General features: G+C 36.2%; 1 protein-coding gene across 14 annotated transcripts in view; it reads left to right on the top strand.

Annotated features, from left to right (window-relative positions):
- Positions 1-24,614, top strand: part of Ccser2 (coiled-coil serine rich protein 2) — a 162,851-nt gene that overhangs the window by 113,210 nt on the left and 25,027 nt on the right. For all 14 annotated transcript variants that reach the window (XR_015447368.1, XR_015447369.1, XM_087201139.1 and 11 more), the window contains 3 exons: positions 2,172-2,255; positions 6,309-6,395; positions 9,747-9,836. Coding sequence is in view for 12 of the 14 variants with exons in the window: in XM_087201139.1 (XP_087057265.1) it covers positions 2,172-2,255; positions 6,309-6,395; positions 9,747-9,836 (261 nt within the window). In the remaining 2 variants the exon portion in view is untranslated. The remainder of the gene's footprint in view (positions 1-2,171; positions 2,256-6,308; positions 6,396-9,746; positions 9,837-24,614) is intronic.

Raw genomic sequence — 24,614 nt, 5'->3', positions numbered from 1 at the left:
AGTTGAGATTTGGCCCTTTGTTTATATGCTGAGTAATCCTGGATTATGTTTTACTACTTGAACATTGTATAATGAAATTCTTGATCTTGTTTAAATCCTATGGAGAGTATAGTTTGTTTGTTTGTTTGTTTGTTTCTTCCTTCCTTTCTTTCTTTCTTTCTTGTAGGTTAACAGTCTGGTTGCATTGTAGTTTCATCTTTTTTCAAAGTTGTTATCTTCATTCTTCACATCTATGCTGCGTATATACTCGAGGCTAGTTTGAGACCTGGGTGGTGGTTTTAAGATTATTTCTGGGTTTATTTTACAGCTTTGATATACTACTTAGGTTTAAGTGCTTGGTACTTAGAATGAACCTAGGAATTGACATACAAGTTTATGGAGTTACTTTCTTAAGTTTCTGATAGTTTACCATTTCCTTGGTATTTTCTGATTTGTTGGGTCCACCCTGAATCCAGGTGTGTTTTTTTTTTTTCTCATCCTGCCACACACATCCCACAACTATACCTGCATTTATTGTAAAGCAGTTTGTGGTTGGTTTCTCCCATTCCATGGAGTTCCTGCTTTGTAGTTGATAGGAAAATATTTAGATACTTGGAAATAAGTCAAATTTTACAGTTTTTTTTCTCAAACCTACCTGTACATAGATCTGGCCCTTTTTTCTTATGTCATTTCATTAATAGCAGAAATGAAAATTTTTTGAGATGAGTCTTATAAAATCCTCCCTCTCTTCTTTCCTTCCCTGCTGTTTTATTATATTTTTTAAACACCCACATTACATTCTGAAAACATTTGTTGCCCATTAGGATACTGCCTCTCCTCTCAAGTCAGAATCTTTTCTTAAATGACATCACTAATAAAAATGTATTTTGTTCAGCTGGAAATTTGGCAGATGTTTAAGTCTTCACACTCAGTATTGTCTGCTAAGCTTTTCTTGTGTTCATTCCTAGAGATTATGATTCAACAAATACATAATATAATAAATGAAGAAGACAGTCACCTAAATGCTCATCTCTCCTGTTAAAAACACGCTTGTATCAGTGCAGGTCATTATCTACATGCAGAACAGATGTGTGTGAGGAAGCTCGTGATGGTAGTGCTCCGTGGAGGTTGCTGGTTCAGTGATGTCGCCGTCATGCTGCCTCGGTCAGACACTCAGTCCCTCCCCATTGCTCCAGGCATAGTCCACTTTGGTCCACCCTCCTTGTGGTTGTTTATCTGAATCATCACTGGATCCATTTCTTATTTATAAACCAGTTCAGCAAAGCTGAACTTAATATTGTCTCATTATATCAAGTTTAAGGACAAAATGCTTTATTTTTTCACCTGTGCTATTGAGGTGCAACATACCAGTAGTAAAGTGCTTAAGGTGCACCAGTCATAATTGTGGAGCTTGAACTATTCACGCATATGTTTATGTGTCCCCCGTGCAGTCAAGACTTAGAACATTTTCTGCTCCTCCTAAGTCCCCTGAAGTTCTTTCCCTGAGTCAGCCACCATTCTTCTTATTTTTAGCACCACTGATAAGTTTGCCTGTTTCCATACTTCATATAAATGGAAGCATGTAATATGTAGTCTCATGTAATTAGTATTTTTAATCAAATGATTTTGTGGTCACCCTTGTTGAATGATTTAATATCATTATTTTTGGGGGCGGGTACTGGGGATCAAACTCAGAATCTTGCACTTGCAAATTATTATTGTTTTTGACTGCTTTATACTCAAAACATATCTAAACTCAAGATTCAATTGATTTTCATTTTACATTTTTCTTTCTTTTTTTTTTTTGGTACCGGGGATGGAACTCAGGTCCTTGCGCTTGCGCAGCAGCCAGCAAAGCCACTGAGCTAAATCCCCGGCCCGCATTTTACATTTTTCTTAACTGAGGCAATCTTGCAATTCTTAAAAAAATTTCCATATATTCCAACTCTAAAACATTCAGTTATTTCCTTTACCTACTCATGTACTGTCATTTATTTCCACTGCTTATTCTTGCCTTTCCTTTTTTCTCTTCTTTTGTTATTTCTTTTTACCAGTGCAAAGATGAGAAGGAGACATGTAAAGTTTTACCTCCCATTTCTTCTTTGCCAAGAAGAAGTTTGTTTGAGGTGAATTCAGGTGAATTCAGGTGGGAGTGGATGCCTGTATTCATTTGTTTTTCTTTCTTCTGACAGCATGATGGAAGTGGGTCCTTGCATGATGTTCAGCTGTCATTGCCCTCCAGTCCAGAACCAGAAGAAGCTGATGAGATGTATAAGGTATAACTTAGTAGTGATACTAGAGATTTCAGAATTCTTATTATTAAAATAATGTAATAACAATTAAAACATTGACTAATAAAGGTAATAAAACCTAAAGCTATTTTGGCTGGGGAAATCAGATTTGCTCTTATCATGATGTCCCAGTGATGCTTTTATTGTATTAATCAGTTGGGTAATAATTTGTCCTAGTTGCTCCTGGTGCTTACATTACTAATAATAATGAATAACAGCTCTTAAACTAAGGCTACCAGTAAACATTAAAAGGGTAATTAGTACTTTTCATGTATAAACCCAGCATTAGAGAAATATACTGATGAGATTAATTTCTTTTTTGCTTAAATATATACTTACAGAATTCAGATTTTTTTTTAATGTTTAAAAATTTACTAGTACATGCTTGTAGTTCATAATGTTTTCATTCCTTGTGTAGAATTGTATTGTAATGAGTAATTGAAAGTTTTTTTTTAAATATAATTTTCAGTGTATTTAGGTCTGTTTTTAACTGAAGACAGCATTTTTGCAATTATTTCTTAAGCACATGTTTTATGAAAGCACACACAAATATTCTTAATTTACTTAATATTTCCAAGTAAAGTTATTGCTGGCTTTTATATCTTTCTTTCAGTCTATTCTAGCCAGTGTTTGTTTGCTAGTCATCTCTAGTAACATAACCTCAGAACATTGGTGGTTTAAAATAACAAAAGTTTATGTTTGGCTCATGTTATGCAATGGCTGTAGATCAGCTGAGATTCTGTTGCATATATCTTTTTCATTTTGAAATTCAAGCTTAAAGATCAGCCTTTATTGTGGGACATGTCATGTTGGGCAGAGGGAGAAGAGCTTGTTAAAGCAAATATAAACTCTGCTTGGATGTGTCAGGTGTCACTTTCAAAACAATTTAAGTATCCATGCCTGGTATTAATTTGTCAGAGGAGCATAATTTTCTCATAGAATGCACAGTGACTTATTGGGAACAAGGTTGTATATAAAAGACTCAAAAGAATATAGCAAAGCAGTCACATCTGGTTATCTACTTGTGGATTTTTCACTTGATGGTGATGGTTTTCAAATCACTTCCTGTCTTTGAGCTGCTTCTCTACTGTTGGTATAATAGTAATCTACACCAGGAGGTCTGCAGCAGACCATCTCTTTTCTTAAAAAGCTTCACACACAGACTTGTTTGACAACCTTGAGAACAATTGATTTAATGATCTCTGAAGTACTGGGTTTTTTGGTCTTGTGACTGGCATTTTTTTAAAGTTAACCTTTTTCCTCCAATTTTTTGTGAAAGCATTTTTTTAATAGAAAATCAGTTCCAACATTTTATACCACTATTGTCTCATTGTTTTTCCATGTTTCTTTGTAGTTCATCTGTACATTTAATATTACATGATAGACATATTGCTACATGATATTTATTTCTTGCCCCTATTCCCTTTCCTTCTAGGTAGAGCATTCCTGGTTCTTTCTTCCTTTTTATTCAAGTTGAGATGCAATAGCTTAGATGGTCTCTTCTCTCCGGTATCCTAGTCTTTCATTTTCATCAGCAAATTCCTGACTTGTATCACTTTCTTACCCAAGATGGTTTAGCAGGACACTTTCAGATCATACAAATGTGATGACTTGTGCCATTTCAAATTTAGGACTAGGATCACCACTGGACCTTCCACACCTCTACTCTACCCTTGTGTTTATCTCAGGGTGTTCTTTCTCATTCCCTTGATGAGCTGTTCCCAACTTTGATTGTTCTCAAGGCCCATGCTCACTGGGTCACACTTCTCAAACCTCTGCACATAGTCTTTGCCTATCAAGCAAAGATCTTCTGATTCCATCCTTTTTGCCTGCTAACTTCACCTGTGTCTGTCTCATTCTTAGTTTGCTCCATTTACAGGGTAGAAGCAGCCTTTCTGCTCTAGAAGCCTACCCCTTCTGTCTTCTTATATTCTGCTGCTACTTAAGGGCCTAGCAGTATCCACTTAGTTTTTTCTCATCTGTCTTTAGTGTGCTTCTACTTTCTCCTCTTCATCATCATCAGTATATATATTTATATTGCTCAGCTATCTTAAATTCATTAAATCAGGCTTTTTCCTGACTCCTTAATCCCCATTCCACTTCATGGGAAGCCTGGAAGAATGAACATCTGTAGACATTAGGCATGTTCTTTATCTTTAAAGCTTCATCCTTTAGCTTTTGTGTCACTTCTTTCTGGAATCCCTCATAACTTTAAACATTTTCTTTCATTTTCTTTTTGGATTTCTCCTCTTCCTTCAATGTTGAATATATATCTTTAGTCCGGTCCTCTTTGAACTTACACTCTCATGATTTCGTATATGATTTCACATTGGTAATGTTTGAAATTTTTCTTTTTTATACATAGTGAAGGAGTTACCCATTATACCATCCACAGTTCTCTCCACCATATATTTAAAACTCACACGTATTTCTCTTTGGACATATTTGTCCTCCTGTATTCTCCATTCATTTTGGTGGTATAATCATTCACCATGTCATTCAAACTAGAAGTTACTCTTCAGTGTGCCTCTGTGCTCTTCTCTCACATGCAGCGAATTGCCAGAATCTCTCAATCTTGACTCTTCTCCCATTAGTTCAGGCTGGCCTTGAACTCACTGTATAGCCTAGGCTAGCTTTGAAGTCGGAGCAATCCTCCTGCCTGTGCCTCCTGAGTGTTGGGATTACAAGCATCCACCACCACGCCTGGTTTGGAATATTACAGTGTCTTGATGACAACTTCCTGGCAAAGTGTTGTTGCCATTGTTGCCAAATTTTCCCTCCAGACAGCTATCAATGCCATCTTGAATGCATATCTATCACTCCCCAGCTAAAGCCCTGCTGAGAATCATGGTCCTCCATGATTTTGCCTTTGCCCGTTTTGTTACAAATTGCTCTCTACTATTTATTTACCATAGCCTTTGTGCTGGAGCATCAGTTTTTGTAGTGTTCCAACTGTGCTGTGCTTGTCCTCACATCTGTACTATATGACTGTTAGATTCTCTTACTGAAAGATCTAAAGCCTACCATACATCTCTGTCTTCAGAACCTTCTGTGAATATTTAAGACCCACTGGAGTCAACCATTTCCTGATGTGTCCTCTGTGGCCTATGTTTATTTGTAAAGTCCTTGGTGCAGTGCTTGCCATCTGCTAAGTGCCATAAACCTGTTGGCTGTTAATGTTCTTACCTCTGTATTTTGATTTCAGTTTGGGGCCATTTCCTGTAACACTGTCAGAACTTACCTGTGCCTGCGTGAATGATGAATATGTACTGTTGTATCAAGTTACTGCATTATATTTCAATTGTCTCCCAATAAGACTATTGAAAACTTATAAACTTTCAGATATCTTGTAGAATTTGTCATATTTGGGATTGTTTCTTTGTCATGGCTTCCTGTAAGTGGGATAACTGAGTCAAAGACTGTAGGCATTGTTAGGACCCTTACACATACAGCTATTCATTTGCCCAGAAAGGTTAAGGGCTGTGTCTGATAGTATACCATTTTTCCGTCTTCACTAAACATATCAGATATTTCGCATAGTTTAATATTTGTAATACAAATCTTTATATTTTTTCAATAAGTCAACCAGAACATTTTTCTAATTATATTAGTATGGGGCCAGGGATTTAGTGGTGCCACTGCCTGCCTCACAAGCACAGGGTCCCGAGTTCGATTCCTGGTACCAAAAAAAATTGTGGAATGAATTATGTTAATATGTTTGTAAGAAGTAGCTATGTTGGGGTATTAAAAATGATCTTTATGTTTTAACAGGTTCGTAGTATCCTTGAAATATAAATCCTTCATCATCAAATGCTTAAATATCTGGAAGCACTTAGGTTGGGACATTTAATAAGATACTCAGTGAATGTTAGCTGTTATTCAGTTATTTTAATTGTTTACATGTGAGAGTCCTTTAGATAATGAAATTTTTGAAGATTTTTTTTTTTTAAATAGAGGGTTTTCATTGGGTCTTCATCTCTTATTTAACGCTTTTCATTCTGGTGTTTTAAATGACTCATCTTAAATTTTAAATTTCAGAATGAAGATTTATTAAATGAAATAAAACAGCTTAAAGATGAAATAAAGAAAAAAGATGAAAAAATTCAACTATTAGAACATCAACTTGTAAGTATTACAGAGTAAAATATAAAATGGAAGCTTTTCAAACTTTTTTTTTTAATTTGTATAAGACTCTGAACCAGAATTAAGAGTTTGTCTGTACTTTTGGCTTCTCAAATTGCCTGATTATATTTATATTATATGTATTCTAATAGAATTATATGATTTAACTTTCAATCTAAATATTACATATTCAACATGAAAAATTCTTTGTTGGACCATTTTTAGTGACTTCTCTTTTGGGGGTTTAAAATTCAACACTTTACATTCATTTATTGGTGCAGGGTAAATGGCGCCAGGCATGAGCTGAGAACAGGACATTTTTCTCTCTGTGTGAGCAGAAGGCCACTGGGTATCTGCAACTGCAGGGGACTTCAAGACAGTGTTCCTTTTCTGTGAATGATGTTGAGGGATTCCTTGGCATCATCTTTGAATCTTTATTTTTTTTTTATAATTGTTACTGTTTCAAATGTTAGTCCCATATGAAAACAGCATATGTAGTGCCCTGAACTCAATTGTAATTTAGATTGCAATAATACAAAGAGTATAAAAAGAATATAATGCATGGAAATCAAAAACCGTATTTTGGAATAGCAAAGCTCTCAGCCATAAGAGATATTAATCTTAGAATAATCTTAGAATATAAAGTCTTTAATATACTGACCCTCAGAGTCATGTGGGCAGATCACAAAGCTCCACCTCATGAAGAAATAGAGCAGACAGACCAGTTATTGTGAATGAAGGCACAAAGAAACTTTAAGAATCCAAATAAGGAATAGCCTAGTGCTGTAAATTGAGGGTCTACCACATATAAATTAAAATGGAAGATAACAAGACCTAATTTTATGCTGCAAAGCCAAAGATAAGAACTCAGCCAGTTTTCAGGGAGAAGAAAATTTAGTTAATTTAAATACATTTGCTCATTGAGTTTTCAGAATAATCTTGTGAGATTGCTAGTGTAGAAATTTCTTTAAGGGAAATTAAAAAAGTGGATTTCAAGTTAAGTAGGCTCACCATAATTTGTAAGCATAATCCATCCAGACTTGTATTCAGGTCCTGGCTTTGAAACTTCATAGCCATGTTCTCTTAGGGAAATTACAAACCTCTCCTAAACTTTTTCTGTAAGTGGAGAAGAGTAAAAATAGTCCTGGTCATATAGGACTAGAATAGCTAAATGAACTGTGTACGTGAACTGCATAAAGGCTACCCCTGGGTATGTGGTAGTCACTTTTGTTAAATGACTTCCCCTAAACCACCCAGTATAAAATAAATTAGTGCATATCTTATGATGCGTTAAGTTTCAAATAAAAGTCCTTAAGAATAGCACAAAAAATAACAGCCCCGGTGGTCCATGCCTGTAATTACAGCACCCTGAGAGGCTGAGGCAAGAGGATCACAAGTTTGAGCCCGCCCTGGGCAACTTAATGAGACCTTGTCTCAAAATTTAAAAATTTTTGAAAGGGCAGAGAATGTAGTTCAGTGCAGAGGCCCTAGGTTCAGTCCCTATTAGTAAACTCAAATAACAAGAAGGTGTTTAAGATCTATCCATTTCCATGGTTGCTTTTGGTCATTTGATCAGTGGATAAAGTTCTAGGTTGGCTTTTCTAAATCCTCTTAGCTGCCTTGTCATTAGTTACAAGATGTCTGCTGTAGCTCATCTTGTCATTCTCTCATACAGAAATACCAAAGGTCAGTGAAAGGCTTGTTTTCTCTAGTTTACCTGTTTTTAAAATCAAGGAACACTGTCTCAGAAATACCCTTAGATTTTTCTTGTGTTTTATTGGCTAGATTTGATTTACTTGTGCCTTTCTAAACATGGAGGGTGGGATTAACTAGTTTGGTTCAGATTTACCAAGATCTGGATTTTTAGGATAAGAGACAGGACACCCTTCCCTAAATAAGGGACCACACAAAAAGTGAGCATCTTAACACAAATACAGATCTGACAGCAATAAAAACAAGCATATGGAGAGGGAATTATTCATGTAGTCATTTTAGTCATTTTGTATCTGTGGAAATGTCACTAAAAAATAGGCTTTCCAAGTAATGGAAAGTTGAAATATTTGCTGTAATATTTTCTTTTTGTTAGCACATATACTACAGAAAGAATATTTCTGGGGTTGCTATAGTCAGGATGGACTAAGTAGTGTGCTTACTTTACAATAAGTGTTTCATATTTTCTTTATGTACCTCCAAGCTATGTTTAAATTTAAGTTCTGTTACAGTGCATTTTAAGAGACTCTTAGGTTGACTGGCTTATGTAGTGAATTTTGTTTCAGTGACTATCCCATTTCTTAGAAATAGGAAATACATGTGTTTTACAGAGATAATTAGATTTTATTTTTTATAAGGAAATTGGAATGATCTGATAGGAATTGATTCTTGAAAAAGAATTTTGTTTGTTGTTTTTTTTTTTTTTTTTTGGTACCAGGGATTGAACTCAGGACCTTGCACTTGCAAGGCAGGTGGCAGAGCCACTGAGCTAAATCCCTGGCCCTGAAGAAAGTAGAAAATACTTTTACCTCGATGTAGTAATCAAGAATTTCATAGATTTTCCTGTAAGAAAGTGTGTTTGCCTTCTGTGGGATTGTTTATCAAATAATATGTTTATGTTCCAGCATCACACTAACAGGAAATTCTAATTATCTTCTTTTCAACCTTTTTTGAGTCCCAGGTTTATACAATAGGTGCATTGTGTTCGTGTAACTGTGTGCTTTGCTTTAAGTAAAATCATGTCTAGAGAATCTGTGAATTGAAATGGTCCATATGATAGATCTTGTCACAGGCCAGAGACCCTTCAAAATGCTCCAGTACAGTAAAGTACACACATCATTAAAGGTGCTCATAGCACAGCATGTGGTAACAGACATAAGAGACTGTTGGTATCTAATAGCCGGTAGAGTCCTATCAAAAATGTATTTAGGAAACTATGTGGGAGTGACTTTAACACCATCATAATTTAGGAAAATAATGTAACTGTTGTTGCATTCTTTATATATTGTATATGGCTACTTATATTCTATATCCATGTGCTTAATACTATATATATTTACACACATAAAATCATATATATTGTGTTTTATGGATGGTTTAAGAGATTTCCTCCAGAGGCAGTTTGTGTTATTTAAAATTCTAGCCTTACTGACTTGTTCTCAGACCTAGGCCCCGAATAAGATGCTGGACAACTTTATAGACCTTAAGGTTTGCTGTAGACACTTGTGTCATATAAGTAGCTAGAACTGTGTTGCAATGTGTGACCTTTTGATTGATTTGGTTTTGTATTCCCCAAGAAACCCCCTAGTTACCTTTGTGTTTGTATGTACACAAACCAGTGTAAAAATTTGTGGTTTTGTTCAGGCAACCCGATGTAACTGCCACCAAAAATCAAAGGAGGAAAAATGCACATATGCTGATAAATATACCCAAACACCCTGGAGAAGAATTCCTGTAAGTATCATGTTCTTATCCTCCTCTCCTGTCATGTGCTATTTTGAAGTTTTGTTCTGTTCTTTGTACTCTAATCACTAATAGTTTTGAATCTGTCATGGCCAATTTTTTTCTTAGGTAAGTTGTTTTTTTCATGGCTGTTAGGTGTTTCTGTGCTTTCTAAAGCTTTTCTTGTGTGTCCTATATAAGTGAATGTGCACTTAATAGCTTTCCATTCTGCACATTGCAGCTCATTTTGAATGTCTCCTCTCATTGCATGCTTTTATGAGAGTAGTGTTTTCACACACCCTGAAAGAGCAGAAGCCCAACATTCAGTCTACCACTTCAGCAGCGTTTGACACTTTGAAGGTGTACAATGTCACATAGTTCCTTTTTGGTTGAGAATCTTCCAAATGTTTCATTATTACAGTTACTCACAAATGTTGATATTATTAGGGAGTATTAATGCATGAAGGCATAGCTGGAGAAGGTTATGTTTTATGCAGAATTAGGATATGATTTCTTCTAAACAGTAGAGAATAGCTATTTATTTTTACTTCTTTATTTTTAAATATCCTATCTCAGAACATTTTTAGTGCCAAAAATACCCTGACCATCATTTCACCTGAACTCTTTGGCACTCAGGGCAGAAGGTACCTGTGTCAGAGAATTACCATGTGGCCATCAGTCATCGTTATCCTTTTGTATGGGGCCAAGTAATGGATATATTTATTAATGGAATGCCTGCTTAGCCAGTCTCGACTTTTCTCTTGCCTTGGGTTATCAGTGGAATCCTAGTAACACAAATGAATAGGGAAATACTATGGTCAATGAAATTAGAAACCTAAGTTACAAAACTTTATTGTAAGCCTTTAAAGTTTAAAAATTGTTATTTTCATCTAATAATTATTTTTGTGTGCTATGTAGAAGGTATGAGGGCAAGGATTAATTTATTTGATAAAAGTTTGATCATTGCTCATCTTAGATATTAGACTCTTAAAGTAAAATTGTGTAATTGGGGAAAGGGATATTTATATATAAGGATTTTTCCATTTATGAGCACTTTGAAGGAAACTAATGATGCATTGATAGCAACTGCTGTAAGTTCTGTGAAGGTCAGGATTGGAAGGTCAAGTTAGAAGAATCGTGGAACTTGGTGAAGGTGAAGGTAGTGTTCGAATCATACAAAGCAAATGACCACAGACTGAGATTATGTATTTAATGTGCAAGGATGTAGAAACTTACCTGTTTGGTGGCAGTTGCAAAATAGAAGATTGTGCCCCTTGCACAAGTGGACTTTTGGTCTTTCCAGGTGTCTCCAGTGAACCCACAGGGAGGTTTTTGTTTTCTGATCAGGTTACTGACTAGATTGGATTGGCAATTCCTTCAAGCATGCGAGGTTCTACTTTGCCATCTTTATAAAGTCTGTACTTCATACTGTTCTGTCTGGCTTCCTCAACTTCCCTGCCTCCTCACTAGACAAAAGTAACAGGTGCAGAACAACCCTGGTATCTAGAACATACTGGGGTTTTCTACATTTATTCCTAAGTTAATTTTACCTTGATCCTGGGTGAAGGGAAGGTCAATTTTTCCAGGCTGGCACCCCTAATAAATCCAGACTTGAGCTTTTCCTATTCTCTCTTATTATAGGAATCACCTGGCTAAATTCCTTTTGTTTTATAGATAAGATACCAAAATCTGGGGATATTAATGACTGGTTAAAAGTTCTATAGTAAGTAACTGGCCAAGCTAGTACTGTAATTTAGGACTCATGCTATGCTAGTCCAAGATTTCTTGTTCTGAAGCATACTGAGGAGCCTGGGAGGTGGAGAGGTTTTGCACATTAGAGTGGGAGGAATACTCTTTTCAAAAGAAACAGTACAAGCAAAGGCAGAGAGGTGGAAAGGGACAGTTAGGCAGTCAGTACCTGATTATGGCCAAACACACTGAGTGTTTAGTAAAATAGTGGAAGTTAGTGTTAAAACTCATTTAGTGTAGAATCAAAAACTTTAATCTGGGAATTACTGTAAGAATTTTACTGAGTTTTATTTAGTAAGTAAATAATACTGTACTTAATTTTTAAATATCATATTAAATACTAAACTTATCCTGTGGTTTTTCTATTTGTTGGACTTCATTTGAAATACATGCTTTGGAGACCGTTTACTATAATAACAGTGATTTTCTTTTCTCTTCAGAAGTTGTATATTACTCTTAAATGTTTTTTTTTTTAGCAGGAATGCAGCATATTTAAACAAGATTTTGAGGTTGGAGATGTGGACATGCAATGTGGTTCTTTGGCAACATTTAAGTTGTTAGACAGTAATTTGGGGAGTGAAAATAACATTATTTTAAAATCTTCAGGCTTAGTATTAAGTAAACCTTTTTTTGACCCAGCTAAGCCTTTGAGAAGATTGAAGTTTACAATATCTGAGTCTCATTCGACCTTTTGTATAATATCTTGGAAATCTAAATATCTTTCTTGACACTGTCCTCATCATTTGATTACAAAATCCACCCCAGAGATTTATGGGGGAAGTATGGGAATCTTCTCTGAACATTTTCTATACATGAAGGAAGAAGCCTGATTGTAGTGGAAGGGGTAAAGAATGGTGAAGCACACTGAGTTACTCCCCAAAGGACTTGCTTGCAGCCACTTAGGAGGTGGAAGGAAATAAGGAAAAAGTCACCGAACTCCTCAGTCAGAACCTGCTAAAGGGAGGAGAGTGGTTGGCACCAACAGCAGCAGGACTATGGTAGTAGGAATGAATTCACCCCAGACTAGATTTTCTGTATAGTTTTACCCAAGAGGATTTTGATGTCTCCTAATGGCTACAGATAATATTTCTGAAGTGCACAGCCAGCAGGAAATAAGGAAAGCAAGAGAACAGAAGTAAGGAAGAAAAGCAGACCTTCCTTACTTACTTAGCAGACAGTTGTTGCCTACTATGTGCTGAACATTCCCTTAATCTGGGAGTGCAAGTATGAAGAAGACACAGTCCCAGCCTTCCAGATGCTTACAGAACCTCCAGCATGCCTACGTGGTGTTAATCTCACTCTTCCTGCACGCAAAGATTGTAAGACTAAGAAGTGACTATTGTGTGAATGCTTGCACCACTCACATGCAGCTCTCTTTGGTTTTCTAACCTGTGGGTCGCATCTTTCCTGCCTTGAGTGGCTGCAGGAGGTAAATTGACCAGATGAACAGAAGGAACAATGTCATAGTCCTGGAAGCGAGGGTAGAAGCTGAACTCAGTGAGAAATCGTGCTAAGTCCATGTGTCCCTGAGAGATAGCAGATACGCAGGTTTGCACTGTGTGGTAGAGGTCTTACAGTCTGCTGTGATAACCTTAGAAACTTCTAGTATTTAAAATTACTGGGAAGGAAAGCATTTGTGGTTGAAATGATGTAGGTTGAGTAAAAGTATGTGAAATCCTCCACCAAAAGGGTCAATCTAGTAGTAGTAGCCAAAAAAAAAAAGAATCTCTTGACAAAAGTAGATTATATATCATTTTCTCAACAGAAAGGAGGATAGAATTCAGTACCTCTTAAAGAAATGGGGGAAAAAAGAGTGCTAAGGATATTTTATGAGTGGTGTAGAGCAAAAAAAACTATGCTTAAAGGGGAAACATGCTAAAGCATCTTTCTTTGTCCTTTTGAGAGGTTAATACACAAACACACACACACACAAAGAAAATAAAAAACAGTTTAAGAAAAATTTAAATTACTCAAGTCATACTAACCACTGATAACCGTTATTAACATTCCTTATATGGTCTTCCAGACTTTTTGGTAATATATGTGTGTGTGTACACATTTATTGAATCTATTTAGATTGAAATATATTGTACGTGTTATGCCATTTTCTGCATATATTCAGCTTCGCCTGTTGTGAATTATGTATTTTGATCCTCAGGATCTAGGAGTGTCTTTCTACATGATTTGGTTTTCATGATACAGGTACCTTTCAGAGCTATATTGATAATGATCAAAACTGTTTTGTGTGTTATTTGTAAAACTGAAACCAGCAAGGGAAGGAATAGTAAGTCACCTGCTGCGTGCTCCTCATTTAGGTTTGACTATTGTAGGGAGCTGCCCAAGGTCTGCTGTAGGCATATTACAGAGTATTTTAGTGTAAGTGTTCTAGAACAGCGTTTCTAGGATTGAGGATCAGTATGAAGCATGTCTTACCTATTGGAATGAGGTGATTTGAGGCTGTCTTCTGCTTGGGAAAGGAGTAATGCAGTGGTATAAATTGCACTGAGGCCCGAATTATAAGAAGAAGGCAGCCACAGATGGGCGGAGTTCCAGGATGGAGGAGAGTGTGGGCCACTTTAGAGCTGTGCTGCTGTAGACTCCCCGTGCTGTGCTATGCAGTGGTCACTGGTTATGTGGGGCTGCCAAGCACTCGGGTGGGTGGGTGGGTAGACAGACAGTCAGACACACAGATCTGGAGACAGCATACTCAAAGGAAGTTTCAGGATTGATTTCTTTTCCAAGGTCTTTTATTTATTTATATTCATTACTGTGTGTATTTAAAATGTGCCATTAAACATTTTAAGCGAAAAATACATATACATTGGTATTAAAAACAAGTAACATTTATAATCTGGTCACAGTTACTTTTAAATTGCATAATATTTAGTCAAGATTTGACACAGGCTGTTCACTATAGCCTGTGTCAATTAGCTTTATAGATGTTGCCAGAAACTATCTGTGAGACATTCCTTCTGACATGCAGAATTTATGACAACACAACAAAGATTGCCTTTGATGCCAGTTTTTAAGAAAACAACAGTGTTTTGTATTTCTCAGTTATATCTGAAAGTAATAACTGAAAAATGGAATTATTTTCTAAGCCTTGGAACAAATTAAATATGGATATTACAGCAACTGAATGACTTATCTGTTCAGAAATTTAAGATTATTTTGAGTCTATACCATCCAGTACCAAATGCCAGAACTATAGAAGGTGTTTTTGAATCTTTCAGTATGCATTAAAAGAAGCAGTTTGTTCTGTTAGAAAACGAAAGATAGCACTAGTTTTCTGCCATTGGAATCCATTTCATTTGTGTGATGTTAGAACTTAATTTACTGACCTACTTATTAAGGGTGTGGGCAGGATGAACTGAAATTTTACTCTTGGAATTCTATGTAGACAGCAGTCAGTGAGAAACAGGTGATCCATTGCCTTTCCAGGAAATAGTATGATCAGATCTATCTTTTCAAAGAAATTAATCTGCTTCCACAAAAGGTAATAAAAGTTACTATTTTAATGTGTGCTAATAGAGTGGTGATTTATTAGGTCTCTCCTTCTTGGAACATTGTAGTTTTTTAGTTATAAAACACTTCTATTTTTAAAAGTGTCTCTTTAGTGCTTCTAGTAGTTGTGCTTTTGATTTTTTTGTGTTTTGCCTAGAGAATGCCTTTTCAGTGTTTTATGCTCAGTGGGTTCCTTCTAAAATCACAATAGGAAGCTGGGGATGGTGGCACACACCTATAATCCCAGATACTTTGGAAGCTAAGGCAGGAGGATCAGGATTGCAGTTCAAGGCCAAATGGGCAACTCAGCAAGACCCTGTCCCAAAATAAAAGGGGCGGGGCTGGGGATGTACCTTAGTGGCCCCAGGGCTCTCTGGGTTTTATGTACAGCACTGCAAAAATAAATATTTCTGAAACAGCAAAAAATACCATTTCTCTTTCCCAGTGCCCAAATTTCTAAACAAATAGAGCTCCATGGACATTCAGAGCAGTGGAGATCTGTGTCCTTAACCGTCCTATTAAATGATCTGAGTGTATGGCTTGTTTGCAGTCCCGATTGACTCCAGGGTGGGCTTGAACTTGCAGTCCTCCTGCCTTAATCTCCCGCACCCCCACATTGTGCTCCTTTCTTTTGATTTTTCACATGGTATAGCTTTTACTTTAAAATACCTGCAGTACTACACATAAAATGAGTTTCCCTTAGTCTGCATATAATTGGGTCATGATTTCTTGTGCCAATTTATTTATTTATTCATTTATTTAGCTTAAATTCTTTTATTGGTACATTTTAGGTATACAGTATGTTTACATTTATCATTGGGCGCTTGTACCTGTACATGATGTATCTTGGTTCTTATTTTTTCCCCATTACCTATGTATTTATTTATTTTAATTTTTAATTTTTAAAATTTATATCTTTATTGGTACATTTTAGGTATACAGTACATTTACATTTATCATTGGGTGCTTGTACCTGAACATGCTGTATCTTAGTTCTTATTTTTTCTCCCATTACCTGTGCACCCCTCACCCCCTCCACCCTTCCCTATTTACATAGATTTTGTTTCCATTTTTTTTTCTTATAATTTTTCCTTTCCCTTCTTCCCTTTCCCCTTCCCCTCCTGCCACCCCTACCCCTTTGGACCTTTTCCTATTTCAAATTATCAGTTATTCATTTTAATCATTTTCATCCTTATTTACACTCTCAGTTTCTCACAGTAGAGAAACTATTTGGTATTTACACGTGTGTCCTATTTATTTCACTTAAGAGTATGGCCTCAGTGTACATCCATTTAGCTATAAATGTCTCCAGTTTCTTGTTCTTTATGGCTGATTAGTACTCCATTCTTATAAAAAAAAAAAACCCACATCTTCTTTATCCAGTCTCCAGTTGATGGGCAATTGGGCTGTTTCCAAGCTTTAGCTATTACAAACTGTGCCGCTATAAACATGGGTGCACATATATCGCCGTGGTATGATTCTTTTAATTCTTTTGGGAAGATACCCGGCAGGGGGATAGTTGGGTCGAATGGGACCTCTAGCCCTAGTTCTTTGAGGTATCTCCATACTGATTTCGACAGTGGTTGCACCAGTCTGCACTCCCACCAACAATGGAGAAGGGTTCCTTTCTCCCCACACCCCCGCCAGCATTTGTTATTGGTTGATTTCTTGATAGCAGCCATTCTTTGTGGGGTGAGGTGGAATCTCAGTGTTGTTTTCATCTGCATCTCTCAAATGACCAGTGATGTTGAAGATTTTTTCATATGTTTATTTGCTGCTTTTGCTTCTTTGTCTGAGAAATGTCTGTTCTTTTCGGATGCCCATTTTTGAATTGGGTCTTTGAATTTGAGGGGGGTCTGACTTTTTTCAATTCCTTATATATTCTTGATAGTAGACCTTTGTCTGAGGTACAGCTGCTAAAAATTTCTTCCCACATTGTAGGTTGTCTCTTAGCTCTGTTGGTAGTTTCTCTTGCAGGGCAGAAGCTTTTTAATACGATGAGATCCCAGTTGTTGATTCTTTGTGCTAGGTCCCGTGCTACTGAAGATTTGTTCATAAAGTCTTTTTCCTATGCCAATGTCATTAAGAGTTCTACCTAACTTATCTTCCAGCAAGTTTAGTGTTTCTGTTTTAATATGTAGATCTTTAATCCACTTTGATCTTCGTTTAGTGCACAGTGATAGGTATGGGTCTAGTTTTAATCTTTGGCAGGGTGAAATCCAGTTTTTCCAACACCACTTATTAAATAGGCTATCTTTCCTTCAGTGAGGGTGGTTGGCTGGCTGCTTTGTCAAAGATGAGCTGGCTGAGTATTTCTGAAGTTGTTTCTGTATCTTCTAATCTATTCCACTGATCTTCGGGTCTGTTTCTTTGCCAGTACCATGCTGTTTTTATCACAGTAGCTTTGTAGTATAGTTTCAAGTTGGGGACTGTGATACCCCTAGCCATGTCTCTGTTGTGTAGAATTGCTTTTGCTATTTTAGGTTTCTTCTGCTTCCAAATGAATTTTTGGATTTTTTTCTCAAGTTCTGTGAAATATATTGTTGGAATTTCAATTGGCCTTGCATTGAATCTATATAGTAGTTTTGGAAGTATGGCCATTTTCATTATATTGGTTCTTCGTACCCAGGAGCAAGGGATCTCTTTCCATTTTCTTATATCCTCCTCAATCTCCTTTTTCAGAGTGCTGTAGTTTTCAGCGTAGAGGTCTTTTGCTTCCTTTGTTAGGTTGATTCCTAGATATTTCATTTTTTTAGATGCTATTGTAAAAGGAATTGTTTCACTAATTTCTCTCTCAGTGAGTCTGCTATTTGTGTATAAGAAGGCTATTGTTTTTTGAGTGTTGACCTTATATCCAGCTACTCTACTGAATCTGTCAATTAGGTCTAGAAGTCTTTTGGCTGAGTTTTTTGGGTCTCCCATGTAAGGTATCATATCATCAGCAAATAATGACAGCTTAACTTCTTCCTTTCCCATCTTTATTCCTTTTATTTCTTTCTCTTTTCTAATTGCTGTGGCTAATGTTTGCAGAACTATATTGAACAGGAGTGGTAATAGTGGCCATCCTTGTCTTGTTCCTGATCTTAGCAAGAAAGTTTTCAGTTTTTGACCATTTAGTATGATGTTGGCTGTTGGTTTCTCATAGACAGCCTTAATCAGGTTGAGTAAAGACCTTCTATTCCAATTTTCTGTAGCGTTTCTATCATGAAAGGGTGTTGGATTTTGTCAAATGGCTTTTCTGCATCTATTGAGATGATCATGTGGTTTTTGTTCTTGACTCTGTTAATATAGTGTATTACATTTATTTATTTATTTATTTATTTATTGTTACCGGGGATCAAACTCAGGTCCTTGCTCTTTCAAGGCAAGCAGCGGAACCACTGAGCTAAATCCGCAGCTACATTTATTGATTTATGAATGTTGAACCATCCTTGCATCCCTGGGATAAATCCAACTTGGTCAGGGTGTATGATCTTCTTGATGACCTTCTGTATTCTATTTGCTAGTATCTTGTTGAGGATTTTTGCATCTATGTTCATTAGGGAGATTGGCCTGTAGTTCTCTTTTTGGGTTGAATCTTTCCCCGGTTTTGGAATCAAACTAACACTTGCTTCAAGGAATGAATTTGGAAGCCTTGCTTCCTTTTCAATTTCCTTGATGAGTCTAAAGAGTAATGGTGATAGTTCTTCTTTAAATGTCTTGTAGAATTCAGCAGTGAAGCCATCAGGACCTGGGCTTTTCTTTGTTGGTAAATTTTTTATTACATTTTCCATTTCACTCATTGTAATTGAGGTGTTCAGAATTTCTACATCTTCTTCATTTAACTTTGGCAATTCCTATGTATCTAGGAATCTGTCCATTTCTTCTGTTTTCCATTTTATTAGAGTACAGGTTCTTGAAGTAGGTATTGATGATGCTCTGGATTTCTGCTGGGTCTGTTGTGACTTCACCTTTTTCATTCTTAATTGCATGGATTTGAGCCTTTTCTTTCCTTTTTTTGATAAGGTTGACTAAAGGATAATTGACTTTATTTATTCTTTCGAAAAACCAACTCTTTGATTCATTAATTTTTTGTATTGTTCTCTTAGTCTCCATTGCATTGATTTCTGCTCTGATCTTTATAATTGCCTTTCTTGTAGGAGTTTTGGGTTTGTTATGCTCTTCTTTTTCTAGGAGCTTGAGGTTCTGCATTAGGTTATTTATCTGAGTTCTGTCTGTTTTCCTAATATGGGCATTCACTGCTATGAATTTCCTGCGTAGAACTGCTTTCATTGTTTCCCATAGATTCCTGTATGTTGTACTGGCATTATCATTTACTTGTAGAAACTGTCTCATTTCTTCTTTAATTTCTTCTGTGACCCATTGGTTGTTGAGGAGGGTGTTATTCAATTTCCATGTGTTTGTGGGAGTTTTGTGGTTTCTTATGTTATTGACCTCCAATTTTATTGCACTATGGTCTGATAATATACAGGGGGTAACTTCAATTCTTTTTCATTTACTTAGACAAGTCCTATGAGCTAGCATGTGGTCTATTTTGGAGAATGACCTGTGTGCAGCTGAAAAGAATGTGTATTCTGATTTTGTGGGGTGGAACACTCTGTAAACATCTATTAAGTCCATTTGTTCAATAGCTTGCTTCAGTTCTAGAATTTTGTTGTTAATTTTTTGCCTAGATCTGTTTATTTGTGATAGTGGGGTATTGAAGCCCCCCACTACAATTATATTATTTCTTATTTGATTTTTCCTGTCCATTAATCTTTTTTGTATAGTTGGGGGCATTTGTATTTGGTGTGTATATATATTTAAGATTGTTATCTCTTCCTCTTGTATTGTTGTCATCACAAGTATGTAGTGACCATCTTTGTCTCTCTTAATTAGTTTTGGTTTGAAATCTACTTTGTCTGCAAATAAGATTGCTACCCCTCCTTTTTTCTGGGTTCCTGTGGCATGGAGAACTGTTTTCCATCCTTTTACTTTTAGTCTGTGCATTTCTTTTTGAGTTAGGTGTGTTTCTTGTATATAGCATATTGCTGGATTTTGCTTCTTAATCCATTCTGTCAGTCTATTTCTTTTGATCAGTGAATTGAGGCCATTAACATTGACAGTTATAATTGATAGATATTGACTCATCCTTGTCATGATGTTTTGCTGTTGTTGGCTCTTTTATTTCTTTTTTTTCCCCCTCTTTTCCTTTAGTTTCTTACCTTGCCTGGTGGCTTCCCTCTGTTGGGCCTCATGGAGTTGTGAACTTCATTGTCTTTTTCTAGGATACTGCTTAGAATTGTTTGGAGGGCTGGTTTGGTATTCATGAAATTTCTCAGGTGTTTCTTGTCATGGAAGTATCTAATTTCCCCATCAATTCTGAAAGATAATTTTGCAGGATACAACAGTCTAGATTGGAAGTTATTTTCTTTTAGGGGTTGAAATACTTCATTCCAGGCTCTCCTTGATTTGAGGATTTGTGTTGAGAAGTCTGCCGTGATTCTGATGGGCTTTCCTTTGTAGGTGATTTGTTTCTTTTCTCTAACTGCCTGTAGGATTTTGTCCTTCTCTTGGGTTTCTGGGATCTTGACTATTGTATGTCTAGGTGTAGATTTTTTTTGATCATGGCTAGTTGGAGTTCTATATGCCTCCCTTATCTGTATGTCCAATTCTCCACCTCTGTCTGGGAAGTTATCTACTATTACTTTTGTGAACAGTTTTTTTTATGTCCATTGTATTTTCTCCTGTTTTTTCATGGACTCCTATAAGTCTTATGTTATTCTTCTTTGCATTATCTAGCAGCTACTGGATTGATTTCTCATGATCCCTTACTATTTTGAAGAGATCTCTGTTTTCATGGTCCTTAACCACAATCCTATCTTCTATATCTGATATTCTATGAATGGGTGTTGGATTTTGTCAAATGCCTTTTCTGCATTTATTGAGATGATCATATGGTTTTTGTCCTTGACTCTGTTAATACAATGTATTACATTTATTGATTTATGGATGTTGAACCATCCTTGCATCCCTGGGATAAATCCAACTTGGTCAGGGTGTATGATCTTCTTGATGACTCTCTGTATTCTGTTTGTAAGTATCTTGTTGAGGACTTTTGCATCTATGTTCATTAGGGAGATTGATCTATAGTTCTCTTTTTGGGTTGGGTCTTTCCCTGCTTTTGGAATCCAAGTAACACTTGCTTCCAGGAATGAGTTTGGAAGCCTTGCTTCCCTTTCAATTTCCTTGATGAGTTTAAAGAGTAATGGTGATAGTTCTTTAAATGTCTTTTAGAATTCTGCAGTGAAGCCATCAGGACCTGGACTTTTCTTTGTTGGTAAATTTTTTATTACATTTTCAATTTCCCTCATTGTAATTCAGGTATTTAGAATTTCTATCTCTTCTTCATTTAACTTTGGCAATTTGTATGTATCTAGGACTCTGTCCATTTCTTCTGTGTTTTCCATTTTATTAGAGTACAGGTTCTCAAAGTAGGTATTAATGATCCTCTGGATTTCTCCTGGATCTGTTGTGGCTTCACCTTTTTCGTTCTTAATTGCATGGATTTGAGCCTTTTCTTTCCTTTTTTTGATAAGGTTGCCTAAAGGTTTATCGATTTTATTTATCCTTTCAAAAAACCAACTCTTTGATTCATTGATTTTTTTGTATCATTCTCTTAGTCTCCATTACATTGATTTCTGCTCAGATCTTTATAATTTCCTTTCTTGTATGAGCTTTGGGTTTGTTATGCTCTTCTTTTTCTAGGAGCTTGAGGGTTCTGCATTAGGTTATTTAACTGAGTTCTCTCTGTTTTCCTGATATGGGCATTCACTGCTATGAATTTCCCTCATAGAACTGCTTTCATTGTGTCCCACAGATTCCCGTATGTTGTAGTGGCATTATCATTTACTTGTAGAAACTGTCTAATTTCTTCTTTAATTTCCTCTGTCACCAATTGGTTGTTGAGGAGGGTGTTACTCAATTTCCATGTGTTTGTGGGTGTTTTGTGGTTTCTTATGTTATTGATCTCCAATATTGAACTATAGTCTGATAATATACAGGGGATAACTTCAATTCTTTGATATTTACTTAGATATGTCCTATGAGCTAGCATGTGATCTGTTTTGGAGAATGACCCGTGTGCAGGTGAAAAGAATGTGTATTCTGATTTTGTGGGGTGGAACACTCTGTAAATATCTATTAAGTCCATTTGTTCAGTAGCTTGGTTCAGTTCTAGAATTTCATTGTTAATTTTTTTTTCTAGATTATCTGTCTACTTTTGATAGAGGGGTGTTGAGGTCTCCCACTACAATTGTATTAGTGCTTATTTGGTTGTTAATGTCCATTAATATTTGTTTTGTATAGTTGGGGGGATTTGTATTTGGTGCATATATATTTAGGATTGTCATCTCTTCCTCTTGGATTGTTCCCTTCACAAGGATGTCGTGACCATCTTTGTCTCTCTTAATTAGTTTTGGTTTGAAATCTACTTTGTCTGCAAATATGATTGCTATGCCTGCTTTTTTCTGGGTTCCTGTTGCATGGAGAACTGTTTTCCATCCTTTTACTTTCAGTCTTGAATTTCCTTTTGAGTTAGGTATGTTTCTTATATACAGGATATTGCTGGGTTTTGCTTCTGAATCCATTCTGTTAGTCTATTTCTTTTGATTGGTGAATTGAGGCCATTGACATTGATAGTTACAATTGAGAGATATTGACTCATCCTTGTCATGATGTTTTACTGTTGTTGGTTCTTTTATTTCTTATTTTCCCCCCTTTCCCTTTAGTGTCTTACCTTGTGTGGTGTTTTCTCTCTGTTGGGCCTCATGGAGTTGTGACCTTCATTATCTTTTTCTAAGATATTGCTTAAAATTGTTTGGAGTGCTGGTTTCGTGTTCATGAAATTTCTCAGGTGTTCTTTGTCATGAAAGTATCTAATTTCCCCATTGATTTTGCAAGATAATTTTGCTGGGTACAACAATCTAGGTTGGAAGTTTTTTCTTTTAGGGCTTGAAATACTTCACTCCAGGCTCTCCTTGATTTGAAGGTTTGTGTTGAGAAGTCTGCCCTGATTCTGATGGGCTTTCCTTTGTAGGTGATTTGTTTCTTTTCTCTCACTGCCAGTAGAATTTTGTTCTTCTGTTGGGTTTCTGGGATCTTGACTATTATATGTGTAGGTGTAGATTTTTTTTGATCATGGCTAATTGGAGTTCTATATGCCTCACTTATCTGTATGTCCAATTTTCTACCTCTGTCTGGGAAGTTTTCTACTGTTACTTCTGTGAACAGTTTTTTTTATGTCATTTGTACTTTCTCCTGTTGTTTCGTGAACTCCTGTCAGTCTTATGTTATTCTTCTTTGCATCATCTAACAGCTGTTGGATTGATTTCTCATGGTTCCTCATTATCTTTAAGAAATCTCTGTTTTCATGGTCATTAACTGCAATCCTGTCTTCTATATCTGATATTCTGTCTTCAGATTCTCTTAGTCTGCTCTGCATGCTTTCGGTGGAGTTTTTAATTTCCTGAGTATCTGTTTGAATCTGTTTCATGGATTCTATTTCTTTCTTATGTTGGGCGATCATGTTTTGCATTTCTTTCTTATGCTGGGCATTCATGGCTTCCAGCATGTTTCTGATCTCATCTATTTTCTTATCTGTTTCTGCTCTATAGCCTCTAATCATGTCTTTCACTCTGCTCACTGTCTCTGTATTTATCTGGGAGATTATTTCTGCTTTGAATTTTTCCGGAGCCTCATGCATCTACTTTGTTACTTCCTATGCTATCAGTTCAGGGTGTTCAGGGGGTTGATTATCAGATTTTTCCACCTCATTTCCCCCAGAATTTCCTTTTTGTGGGGTGGAAGCCTGTGTTTGTGCCTTGCTTAAATGTCTTCTCAATTTTGCTTTTGGTACTGTCCTTGGTTTAATTCCTGGGTTGATATTTCAAAATTGCTTAATGTAGGTATCTTTGTTGCTTGTGTTTAAAACCCTTGTGTAATGATTGTTTTTTAGAGGTGTCTTCCAGATATAGCTTGTGTTTAGGTTTTGAAACTCTAATGACTCTGAGGCTATTTCATTTACCTTATACCAGGAAGGAAGACTGATTAGATCAATCACAACATGTTAGCCCAAATGATACAATCAGCAATACCATAGCATTAAGTGCAGCTTAGAAAATGACCATTTGTGGTAGTTATTAATCTATCACATATAACTATGTGAATTAAATTAAAACTGAGGACCAACCCAAGATATGTTTATAGTGAATAAACTCTTCAATATAGCATCTTTCCCCTTCGGGATGGGGAGTTAGAAGGAGCTGGGGTCTGAGGGACAGGTACGAAGATCAAGAAAGATTAGTGGTGAGGCCAGAAGACACAGGAAGATCACACAAACTCTTAAGAAATTGTTAAAGGCATGAGGAAAAGGCAGAATGAAAGAACAAAGATGTGAACAGAATCACCTGACAGCAACAGGGAGGCTAGATACCATATTTACTTTCCTTTAAAACTGATGATAATCAAGAGGAGGAAAAAGAGAAGAAAAGAAAAATA

The sequence above is a fragment of the Heterocephalus glaber genome, unplaced genomic scaffold (genome assembly GCF_053883595.1).
Source record: "Heterocephalus glaber isolate CG9 unplaced genomic scaffold, H.glaber_assembly_v1.0 deba00001755, whole genome shotgun sequence".
NCBI lineage: Eukaryota > Metazoa > Chordata > Mammalia > Rodentia > Bathyergidae > Heterocephalus > Heterocephalus glaber.
Note: the sequence above shows the minus strand (reverse complement) of the source record. Positions and strands in the feature narration are given on the sequence as shown.